Source organism: Vulpes lagopus, chromosome 19 (assembly GCF_018345385.1).
Source record: "Vulpes lagopus strain Blue_001 chromosome 19, ASM1834538v1, whole genome shotgun sequence".
Taxonomy (NCBI): domain Eukaryota; kingdom Metazoa; phylum Chordata; class Mammalia; order Carnivora; family Canidae; genus Vulpes; species Vulpes lagopus.
Genome location: NC_054842.1, coordinates 12,622,684 through 12,634,757, shown reverse-complemented (window position 1 = coordinate 12,634,757; position 12,074 = coordinate 12,622,684). Strand labels below are relative to the sequence as shown.

General features: G+C 42.4%; 1 protein-coding gene across 7 annotated transcripts in view; it reads left to right on the top strand.

Annotated features, from left to right (window-relative positions):
• CMTM7 (CKLF like MARVEL transmembrane domain containing 7) overlaps positions 1-12,074 on the top strand; it is a 63,738-nt gene that overhangs the window by 33,516 nt on the left and 18,148 nt on the right. For all 7 annotated transcript variants that reach the window (XM_041733962.1, XM_041733959.1, XM_041733961.1 and 4 more), the window contains one exon: positions 6,678-6,848. In XM_041733962.1, the coding sequence (XP_041589896.1) occupies positions 6,678-6,848 (171 nt within the window). The remainder of the gene's footprint in view (positions 1-6,677; positions 6,849-12,074) is intronic.

Genomic DNA, 12,074 nt, shown 5'->3' with positions numbered 1-12,074 from the left:
CTTGTCGCGGTGGCATCTGCTCAGGCAGCTCCTCTTCTGCTTATGCCTAAAAGCAAAGCCTTACATTCAGTGCTGCCTTTCTGTAAGCCCTGGAGAGCCCAAGGGGAAGTGGTTACAGAAAAGAGGCCACACCCCTCCTGCCAGCCACTTTTACCCTAAGAGTGCTGTGGGGAACCCAGCTTCACCCTGGGGTTATCTAAGATCTAAGTTCACCATCAAAGGCCTGTGCACTTGGGGGGCTGCACCCGAGAATTAGACGTGGCCCCCACCTATGTGCCCAGAGGTCAGCTGTGTGCACACTGAGGAATACAGTGGATGGGGGCACCCTCAACTAGGATATGAACTTACTATAGGTCATCTTGTCCCAAACCTAAAGCATCGCTCTGGCATCATCTACACTGGAACCTGTGCGTGCATATTTTACACAGCTCCTGATGACCCCTTGCTTCTGGTTTTAAAGCCCCTACTCGTTTCAGGCTGCACAGGAGAAGAGTGAATGTCCTGGTCTCACCCCACAGGTAAAGGTGGGACCTCTCCAGAGTGATGCTTTTGCCTTCTCCTCCCCCATCCATCTCACTCCCCTCCCAGGCCTGGGTGAGTGAGAATGGGGCTCCCCCACAGTGTCTGGTACACAGAAAAATCGCAAATTGTACTCAGCCATTTGTTCATTCGAGTATCCACCAAATATCCATGGAGAACCCAGCTGTCCTTCAGAGTTCCTGGCCGTGGGGAAACAGGTGAATAGTGACTAAAACCCACATCATCATTGGGCTTACTCATGGGGTGACAGCCACAAATAATAATAAGAAATAGGTAAAAATAAACTGCTTGCTAGACAATGCAAAGGCCTCTGAAGCAGGATAATTGAAAAGTAGCACCTATAAATGATAAAATCATTATCTTTTTAGAAAGCAGTATATAGGGGCATCTGGGTGGCTCAGTCAGTTAAGCATCTGCCATTGGCTCCAGTCATGAGGTCATGATCTCGGGGTCCTGGGATTGAGCTCCGCATCAGGCTTCCTGCTCAGCAGGGAGTCTGCTTCTCCCTTTCCCTCTGCTACCCGCCCTCCTGCTCTCTGTCTCAAATAAGATTTTTTTAAAAACCAACAAAGTGGTATATATACAGTGTGAGCCGATCTTTGAAAAGGAATACATTTGTGCTTTAAACATAATTATGTAGAAAGAAACACTTCAAAAGGCCAGGGGTGGCGGTTATCTCTGAGAAACAGGGTGATAGGTGATTTTTATTTTCTTATATAATTGCATGAATTAATTTTCTATCATGAACAAGTGTTGATAATTTTGATCTAAGCAGGAGACCTGACTGAAACACCATTTCTAATGGGCCACTTCTGAGTTGGAGTCCCAGAGCCCTGTTTCCAGCAAGAGGGAAACTGAGGCAGAGCAGGACTTTCCTTCAGTCAGGCAGAGTCCCAGGCAGCACTTGGAGCTTGCTTGCAGGGGGTCGGACAAAGGATTCTGCTGAAAACAGAGGCCAGGAGCTGGGACAAGGGCTGTGATGAGAACCAAACCTGTCCTGTAGGCAAAGTAGCACGGAGCAGCATGCCAGGGGCCCAGCTGGCTCCTCTGCCTGGCTGTGTGATATTGAGCAAGTTGCTTAACCGTACCTAAAAATATTCTTTTGCAGGGTGGTTTGTATTAATAACAATCTGGGAATATGACGAATGCCCATCAGTAAAAGATTGTTTAAGGTAGTGGTTCTTGACCAGAGGCAGTTTTGCCCCCGTCCACCCTCAGGGACCATTGCTAACATCTGGCGGCAGTTTTGGTTATCCTACCTAGGGAGCTGCTACTGACATCTCGTGGGTGGAGACCAGGATGCTGCTAAACATCCTACGGGACAGCCCCCACCAAAAAAACTACGCAGCCCCAAATGTCAGTAGCGCTGCAATTGAGAAATGTTAGGTCAAATAAAATCAAAGCCAATTCAAAGAAAAGGGTAAATCTGTGCCATAAAAGATCTACAAGATGTGTTGTTTAAAAAAAATGTTTTTTTACAGCTTCATATGTGATTTTTTTATAATATAAGAAAAGAAACAAGCAAATTTGAAAAACCGCTAAATAATCAGTTCTCCCCAGAGGCAACCAGTTTCTTACGTGTCCTTCCAGAAATAGTCCCAGCGTGGACAAGCATATTCAGTTTTTAATAAGCTGCAGGTACTTTGCTGCATGGTTAGATTCAGAAACCAGTGCGTTAATTAGCGGGCTGCTCCAGACGTATCCCTGAGGATCCCTGACTTAATGTATTTTAGATTATTCCCCCTCCCTTGTGCTTTCGGTGGCATTTTTATTTTTGGATACAGAACAAAAGTGTGTGCTGGGGCTTAGAAGGGTGGGGAAGGAGCCTGTCCCAAAAGTCTGCTATTGGTGAGCGAGACGGGGACCCAGAGGAACTAAGCCAGGTGAGAGTTCTCTCGTACGTGGGTGTTCATGAGGTTCCACAAGGGCTGTTCGGTGGTGATGAGCAGTGGAGGCTTTAACAGGGAGGTGGGGGTAAATTTCCTCCCACCCCAGGGCAGAATTCAGCCGAAGTTAGAAGCATATCAAATTCCTCTTCCTGCCTGCCCACAACCAAGCAAAGTCACTTAAGCAACTACAAGCACACTTTGGAATCACGGACTCACCCCATCCTGACTTTTTGAACAAGCCTGGCTTTCATCTCCTGGGCTTTTCCAGAAAAAGCCTCTTAGAGTTGGGTCTGAGACCTTTTGATGTTGGCTTTCATCAGCTACTTCTCTTTCTCCTACCTGTCTCCCTCACTGAAACATTATTCCAAGGTCAGGATAAGAAAAGAAAAAAAACCCACACAAAAAAACACAAAAAACCACGAGACGGTGGGGTTGGGTGACCTGCCTGCATCCAGCCCGGGGTTCTTGAAACGTAAGGTATCTGGTGCCATCTTCAGCTAGACGCAGGCATGCTCAGCAGACCAGACGTGGCAGGACATGGGAAGATCAAGCCTGCTTGCGGGAATGTTCCAGGGCACAGACTGCAGGCAGCAGGTGATTTCTTCCCTGAGGGACACCCACCCAGGCTGAGAACCCGGCACCTGGCTGTAAAGACCAGGATGTTTCAGTTGCAGAGTTTTGGTGGGAGGTGGGGTAGATCTGCGTCTCTCAGGTGATGTCAGCCTGCTTCCTCTTCCTCTGAGATTTAAACCCACTGCTGCTTTCACAAAAACCATCCCTTCTCTCTGGTAAGAATTCTGATAGAATGAAGTCAGAAACGACGCAGTTTGAGGGAGAAAGAGGGTGGCTTCAATCTGAGATGATTCCAGTGATTCTGAGCAGCGACACAGCTGGCGTGTGAGACCCTGGCTTTGCATGGAGGATGCTTACAACATTACTTTTAAATGCCTGGATGCTCATGTTAGATATTTTATTTGCAACTTTCATAGCAGTTCTATAAATGTAAAAGAACAAATCTTTATGAGGGGAGCTAGAGGGCATCCCGAGAAACAAGTTAGTCCTCTGGATAGTATCACATTTAGTTCTTCAGAAACCTCTCAGCCTTCCTCACTCAGCCCTGAAATCAGAACTCCTGCAGTGTGTCTGAATTCTGCTGTGTTTTTTATTTGCTTTTCTAACCGGAAACAAGAAGAGATCTGAGGAGGCTGTGGTTGGGGCCTGGAAGAATCAATACCTCAGGGCCTTTTCTCCACGGGGGTCTTGCTTGCTCATCCTTTGGCTTCACCCTTCCAGCTGTCCCCAGAGTATTGATCTAGATGAGTCAGGGGTCTCCAGCATTTGTAGAGGTTACCTGCTGGCCTTAGAAGAGTTCTGAAAAGTTTGTTAATTAAATTTGTTTTGTTTTGTTTTAAGTGTGCTGCCTAAGATGCTGGCCATGTAAAATAAGAATGAATGAATGATTGGACAAAAAGGAAGCTTTTAGTTGCATGCATTAGGATATACCATCTGTAGTCTAAATGAGAGTTTCCAAAAGTGGGGTTCCTGGAAGAAGAGCACATGATAGGCAGCCTTAGGCCAATTGAACAGAATTCGGGAAGTCTTATTTCACAAGAATGTTTTCCCAGAGAGGTCTGAGATGGTTTGTGGTAGAACAGTAACATACTTCCTGCTGCAAGGTCCTCAGCCCTGGCAGCTCAGAGGGGAAGACCTGCAAGGGACCCTTTTGTTCATTGGGGAACTCCCACAACCTCTGTGTCACCATGAGAAAGAGGTGACTCTGTCACAGATGAAGAATCGTACAAATTATTCTAATGTTTGCATTAAATTAAGCACAGATTTGCTTGTCCTCCTAGGTGTGGCATTGCATAATCCTGAATGCTCTGCATTGTAAGGCAGGTCTTGGTGCCCCAATGCGGAAGGGGTCCCCGTGAGGTGGGGAGACCCATAGACCTGAAGCCTGCCTGTGGGGACTCCGAATCAGCAAAGCCCTGGCAACCGTGCACTTGTCCAGAGTGAAGCAAAGCTCCCCCTCGGAGCTTTAAAGCAACCTCAAGGCATGAATCATTCTATTACCAAGGCTGACTGGCTTGAGAGGAACTGAAAAAATGAAAATACTCACGTTGCTCATTAGCAAAGGGGAATATGCAAATGTCAAGGGTCCCTTTGTGTCAGAGTCACTCTGCCGCTTGGGTTTGGCAAGCAGAGCACTCCTCATGCCAGCCTTCATCTTCATGCCAGGTTCTCTTCTACCACTGTTCTGAAGAGTTTGAAGGACTGCTAGGAATGAAGGGCTTGAGAAATCAGAGCATTTTTCACACTGACCCCTTTTTTATTGTATCGTATTATATTTTACTCTATTTTATTTAATTTTAAGATTTTATTTATTCATAAGAGACACAAGCAGAGGGAGAAGCAGGCTCCTGTGTGGGGAGCCCAATGTGGGACTTGATCCCAGGACCCCAGGATCATGGCCTGAACCAAAGGCAGACGCTCAACTGCTGAGCCATCCAGGTGCCCCTCACACTGACCTCTTTAACCAGTGTTAGATCCATTTTGTGATTTAATGCTCGCTATGGACTCACATTCTCTGCAGCAGGTTTCTCCATGACAGCACAGTAATATAGGCCACATTTGAGACCAGATAGTTTGTTGTGGGGGCCATCCTGTGCTTTGTGAGGTGTTTAGTGGCACCCCTGACCTCTAACCACTGAATGTCCACAGCACCCTCCCATAGTGGTGATGACCCAACCAGACATAGCCAAGTGTCCCATAAGACACAAAACCTCTCTCTCTCTCTCACACACACATAGCCTTTATTCACTGTTCTATAGGAAAAAAAGCAGTAAAAAATCATCTTTGTCCTAAAATAGTTGTACTTTTAAAATAGATCCTAAGCTTTCACAGGTATTTCACACCTGTGTGTTCGTGGTTTATTCCCTATGTGGAGCGAATAAGATTTTATTCTTTTTGAGTGGCTTTCACAAAAACTCAGAATCTTCTCTCTCCTCTTCCAGTCTGCTCTCCCAAGGTATTCATATGTTGCTAATAATTTACTTGAACTCTTTTTTTTTTAAAAAAAGACTTTATTTATTTATTCATGATAGACAGAGAGAGAGGCAGAGACACAGGCAGAGGGAGAAGCAGTCTTTATGCCGGGAGCCCGACGCGGGACTCGATCCTGGGACCCCAGGATCACGCCCTGGGCCAAGGGCAGGCGCTAAACTGCTGAGCCACCCAGGGAATCCCTTTACCTGAACTCTTAATTCATTAATAGATCATTAGTTTATTAATCCTCTACATTGGTTCGTTTGCAGCAATATGCTTAGCGAGCTCTACCACCTAGTGGTGAGCAAGCACCGCCTTGTATAACCAGGATTCCTAAATATTTCATAACATACCCACCTTCCTCAGCTTGTCTCTGATGAGGGCTAACATTCTTGGAAGGCAAAACTGCACCTGACATGGAGTAACAGACCCTAGGAGTCAGATAGACTTGGGTATAGAATCCCACCTCCATTGCTTATGAGCTGGTAGCCTTGGACTAATTATTGAACTGGTGTACCTCAGTTTCCCAATGTGAATATAGAGGTGATGGCCTCTCCAGATTTCTGTGAGGCCTCAAGGAGATCATGCACATGAGGCATCAGTAAATGGTAACTTACTGTCTGCCACCTGGGAAGTTGTGACATAAGAGTCGCCATCTTTGTGAGTCAAAAAAACCGTCAACTGTTAGCTACTTTTTACAGTTCAACCTAATAAGTAAATAAATGGAATGATTCTGCTTGGTTATTCTCCTGCATTCCTGCCCCCTCTCTGAGGAGCCATCCTGCTGGCACAACACACTTCAGAGGACAAAGCCACTGGCTGCCGGTCCTTAGCTTTTACAACTCGTGTGTGTTTTAAAAGCTGACGCGATGGGAAATTGCACTTTTCCAGCCTTGCGGCCAGTTTGTGAGGAAATCACCTGGAATGCAGCAGTTCTTCGGTTTTCTTTTTAAAGATTTTATTTATTTATTCATGAGAGGCGCAGAGAGAGAGGTAGAGACATAGAGGGAGAAGCAGGTTCCCTGCGGGGAGCCTGATGTGGGACTGGATCCCAGGACCCTGGGATCACACCCTGAGCGGAAGGCAGATGCTCAACTACTGAGCCACCCAGGTGCCCCAGTTCCTCAGTTTTCTTGGTCGTTTGTTCTCTGGGGATCTGTCATGGGTTGGCCTTTGCCTGATGTCTCTGTATTTCTGTCCTAGATCACTCTGCTGATCGCCTTCATCTGCGTGAATCGTTCTGTGTGGACCAGCTATGCCTACAGCTACTTTGAAGTGGTCACCATTTGCAACTTGATAATGATCCTCGTCTTTTACCTGGTGCACCTCTTCCGCCTCTACCGCATGCTCACCTGCATCAGCTGGCCCCTGTCGGTAAGAGGGTGGCCTGGGTGGGCACGCAGAAGTCAGCACATGAGCCAGGGCGCTGAGCCACGACAGAGTCCTCCCCATCTGCTCCTCCCCCATAGTCCTCTCCTCCTTCAGCATCTCTTCCTGCTGCAGCCCCGAGCTGCTTCTTGCTGCTTATGTCCTGCTGGTTTCTAAAGCTCATCTTCTGGCAACAAGAAAGCTGTGTGGGTGTTTTCCCAAGGGACAGAAAATGGACAGTGTATGTATGAGGTGGGAGGAGGAAGCTGATAAAGGTGATGGGTATCTATACTGTTGTGATGAGACTTTCATCTAAAAGGGAGTGGCAGGGTCTGAGAAAAGATTTCAGAAGTTTCCAGGATTTTTTTCTTCCCACTTTTATTTATTTCAAAGGTCGATTGACATATAATTCACAAGCCATACAATTGCCCATTTAAAGTGTACAATTTGGGATCCCTGGGTGGCGCAGCGGTTTGGCACCTGCCTTTGGCCCAGGGCGCGATCCTGGAGACCCGGGATCGAATCCCACATCGGGCTCCCGGTGCATGGAGCCTGCTTCTCCCTCTGCCTCTCTCTCTCTCTCTGTGTGACTATCGTAGATAAATAAAAAAAAATAAAATAAAAAAATAAAATAAAAAATTAAGTGTACAATTCAATGGATTTTACTATATTCCCAGAGTGGTGCAAAAATCACCACAGTTGATTTTATTTTATTTTATTTTTTATTTTTTATTTTTTACCACAGTTGATTTTAGACCTCAAAAAGAAACCCCATCTCCTTTACCTATTACCTCCCACCTTTCATCCTCTCCAGCCTGAAAACAACCGCTAATCTACTTCCTGTCTTGTGGATTTTCCATTCTAGATATTTCCTGTAAATGGAATCAAATGTGTGGTCTCCTGTGACTGGTTTCTTTGACTTAGCAGAGTGCTTTCATGGTTTATCTGTGTCATAGTATGGGTCAGGTCCTTCATTTTTTTTTTTTAATAACCGAGTAATAGTCCATTGAAAGGATAAACCATGTTTCGTTTATTCGTTCATCATTGATGGTCTTCATCATTGATGATCTTCATCATTGATGGACATTTGGGTTGTTTCCATCTTTTGGCTATTATGAATGATGCTGCTCTGAACACTCATGTACAGTTTTTTGGTGTGGACAGGTTTTCATTTCGCTTGAGAATATACCTGAGAGTGGAATTGGCGGGGGGGGGTCCCATGGTAGCTATGTTTCATTGTTTGAAGAACTGCCAGATTTTTTTCCAAAATGGCTGCCCCAGTTTACATTCCCATTGGCAGTGTATATGGGTTCCAGTGTCTCCACATCCTTCTCAACACTCATTATTTTCTGACTTTATTATCTTAGTCTATCTAGTGAGTATGGAGTGGTATCTCATTTCTCTGATGACCATTGATGTCAGTCATCTTTTGATGAGCTTTTTGGCCATTCTCTATTTTCTTTAGAGAAAAGTCTATTCAGACTCTTTGCCCATTTTTGGATTAGGTTGTCATTTTATTACTCAATTCTCAGAATCCTTTGTATATTTTAGTTACAAGCCCCTTACCAGATACATGATTGGCAAATATTTTCTCCCATCCTGTTGGTGGTTTCCACTTTCTTGATAGTGTTCGTTAAAGCACAAGTTTTTGGGCAGCCCTGGTGGCTCAGAGGTTTAGCGCCACCTTCAGCCAGGGGCGTGATCCTGGAGACCCGGGATGGAGTCCCACATTGGGCTCCCTGCATGGAGCCTGCTTCTCCCTCTGCCTATGTCTCTGCCTCTTTCTCTCTCTCTGTGTCTCTCATCAATCAATAAATAAAATCTTAAAAAAAAAGAAAAAACACAAGTTTTTAATTTTGATGAGATGTAATTTAACTACTTTTCTTTTTTGGTATAAAAAAGTGTTTTTGGTGTAAAAGCTATTACCAAATCCAAGATCATGAAGGTTTGCCTCTATGTTTTCTTCTAAGGAGTTTCACAGTTTCAGCTCTTACACTTAGAAATCCAGACTATTTTGAATTTATTTTTGCATCTAGTGTGAGGTAAGGATGCAACTTCATTCTTTTGCATGTAAATATCCAGTTGTCGCAGCACCATCTGTTGGGAAGACCATGCTTTCCTCATTGAATTGTCTTGGCATCCTTGCTGAAAATTAGTTGCCCATAAACACATGGGTTAATATCTGGACTCTCAATTGCATTGATCTTACCACATTGTCTTGATTGCTGTAGATTTGTAGCCAGTTTTGAAATTAGGAATTTTTTTCAAGATTGTTTTGGATTTTTGCACTTCCATATGAATTTTAGAATCAGCTTTTTAGTTTCTACAAAGAAGTCAGTCAGCTGGGAATCTAATACAAACATCTATAGATCAATTTGGAGAGTACTGCCATCTTAACCATATTAAGTCTTGTGGCCAAGGACGATGGAGGGCTTTCCCACTTATTTAGAACTTTAATTTATTTCAACAATGTTTTATAGTTTCCAGAGTGTAAGTTTTGTGCTTTTTTTTGTAGAGGGGAGCTTAAATTTGTTCTGAAGTATCTCACTCTTTTTGATGATATTTCAAATATAATTATTTTCTTAATTTTGTTTTGGGATTGTTCATTGCAAGTAGATAGAAATACAGGAGATTTTTGCATATTGATCTTGTATCCTTAATCTGCTAAACTCATTTTATTTATTTACTTAGGTTTTTTTGTGAATTCATTTTAGATCTAACAGATCATTAATGAATTATTTAGGATTTAATTTTTCTTTTGAAAGACTTTATTTATTTATTTATTTATTTATGAGAAAGGCAGAGACATAGGCAGAGGGAGAAGCAGGCTCCCTGCAGGGACTCATTCCAGGATCCCGGGATCACGACCTAAGCCAAAGGGAGACACTCAACCACTGAGCCACCTGGGTGCTCTTCCTTAGGAACTTCTATACAAGATTATGCCACCATCTATGAATAGAGATAGTTTTATATTCCTTTCCAGCCAGGATGCCTTTTATTTCATTTTCTTATTGCAAGAAATTAGTTGAATATTGAAGTGGCAAGACCACACATCATTATCTTTTTCCTGATCTTAACAGGAAAGCATTCTATCTTTCATCATTAAATGTGGTGTTAGCTGTGGGTTTTTGTCGAAGCCATTTATCAGATTGAAGAAATTAATTTCCGGTCCTACTCTGTTGAATGTTTTTGTCATGAAAAGGTGTTAGATTTTGTCAAATGCTTTTTATCTGAGATAACTGAGATAGTCATGTGAGTTTTTCCCTTAGTAATCTATTAATATGGTGTATTATATTGATTTTCATATGTGGAACTAACATTTGCATCCCTGGGATAAATTCTGTTTGGTCATGATATATCTTTCAGTTTTTATGTAGCTGGATTTGGTTTGCTCGTATATTGTTGAGAATTTTTATATTTGTACTCATAAGAGATACTGGTCTGTACTTTTCTTGTGACGTCTTTGTCTGGTTTTGTTATCAGGGTAATACTGATCTCATAGAGTAATTCGGGAAGTGTTACCACCTCTTAAATTTTTTAGAAGAGTTCGTGAAGAATTGGTGTTAATTCTTTAAATGTTTGGTATAGTTTTGCAATGAAGGCATCTGAGCCTAGGTTTTTACTGTGGGTAATTTATTAGTAACTCAAACTTGTTATAGATCTGTTCTGATTGTATTTTTCTGCCTGAGTCATTTTCAGTGGTATGTCTTTACAGAAATATGTCCATCTCATCTAAGTTTTCTAATTCACTGGCATGTAATTGTTCATGGTATTTTAAAGGAATATCCTTTAAAATCTTTTTTACTTCTATAAGATCCATAGTGATGTCCCCTTTTTCATTTCTGATTCTGTTCATTTGAATCTGGTCATCTTTTCTCTCTCTTTCTTTTTTATCAGTCTAGCTGAAGGTTTGACTATTTTGTTGGTCTTTTTAAAGAACCAGTGTTGGTTTCATTAATTTTTCCTATTGTTCTTCTGTTCCCTGTGTCATTAATTTCTGCTTCAATCTTTTTTTCCTTCTTTTTCCTTGATTTAGGTTCAGTTTGCTCTTCTTTTTCCAGTGTCTTAAGGTGAAGATTAGGTTATTAATTTGAACTCCTTCTTCCTTTTTAATTTAGATATGTGCGGCTGTAAATTTCTTTCTGAGCACTGCTTTAGTTACATCCCATAATTTTAGTATATTATATCTTCATTTTCACTCATCTCCAAGTACTTTCTAATTTACTTTGTGATTCTGCCTTTGATTAATTCCATTAATTAGGAATGTGTTAATTTCTACATATTTGTGGGTTTCCCAAAATTCTTTCTGCTATTGCTTTCTAATCCTATTCTGTTGGAGTTGAAGAACATACTTTATATTATTTCGGTCCTTCACATTTATTGAGGTTTGTTTTATAGTTTAACATATGAGTGTCTCTTGGAGAGTATTTAATGTGCATTTTAGAAGAATGTATATTCTGTTGTTGGGTAGAGTGTTTTATAGATGTTTTTTATGTCTAGTTTTCTTATAGTATTGAGTCTTCTATTTCCTGTTGGTCTCCTCCCTAGTTGTTCTACACATTATTGAAAGTGGGGTATTGAAGCCTCCAACTATTTATTATTTTTGAATTACCTATTTCTCCCTTCATCCGTTTGAGTTTTCACTTCTTGTATTTTGTTGCTTTGCTATTAGGTGGATACATGTTTATATTCTTGCTTCCTGATGGACTGATGTTTTCATCATTATAAAATGTTCCTCTTTATCTCTGGTAACATTTTTTTGTTTTAACATCTGTGTTGTCTGATACTGGTATAACCACTTCAGTTTTCTTTTGGTTGCTGTTTGAATGACGTATCTTTTTCTTTTTCTACTTTTAATCAATTTGTATCTTTGAATATAAAGTGTTTTTCCAACAGACAGCATATAGTTGGATTTTTGTTAAAGTAGGCTCCATACTAGGGCCCAACATGGGGCTTGAACTCACAACCCTGAGATCAAGATCCAAACTGAAACCAAGAGTCAAATGCTTAAGCAAGAGCAACCGAGGCACCCCTGTGTTTTTTGTTTTTTTTTAAGATTTTATTTATTTATTCATGAGAGACACACACAGAGAGAGAGGCAGAGACACAGAGACACAGGCAGAGGGAGAAGCAGGCTCCATGCAGGGAGCCTGTTGTGGGACTGGATCCCTGGTCCCCAGGATCAGGCCCTGGGCCGAAGGCAGCGCCAATCCACTGAGCCACCCGGGCTGC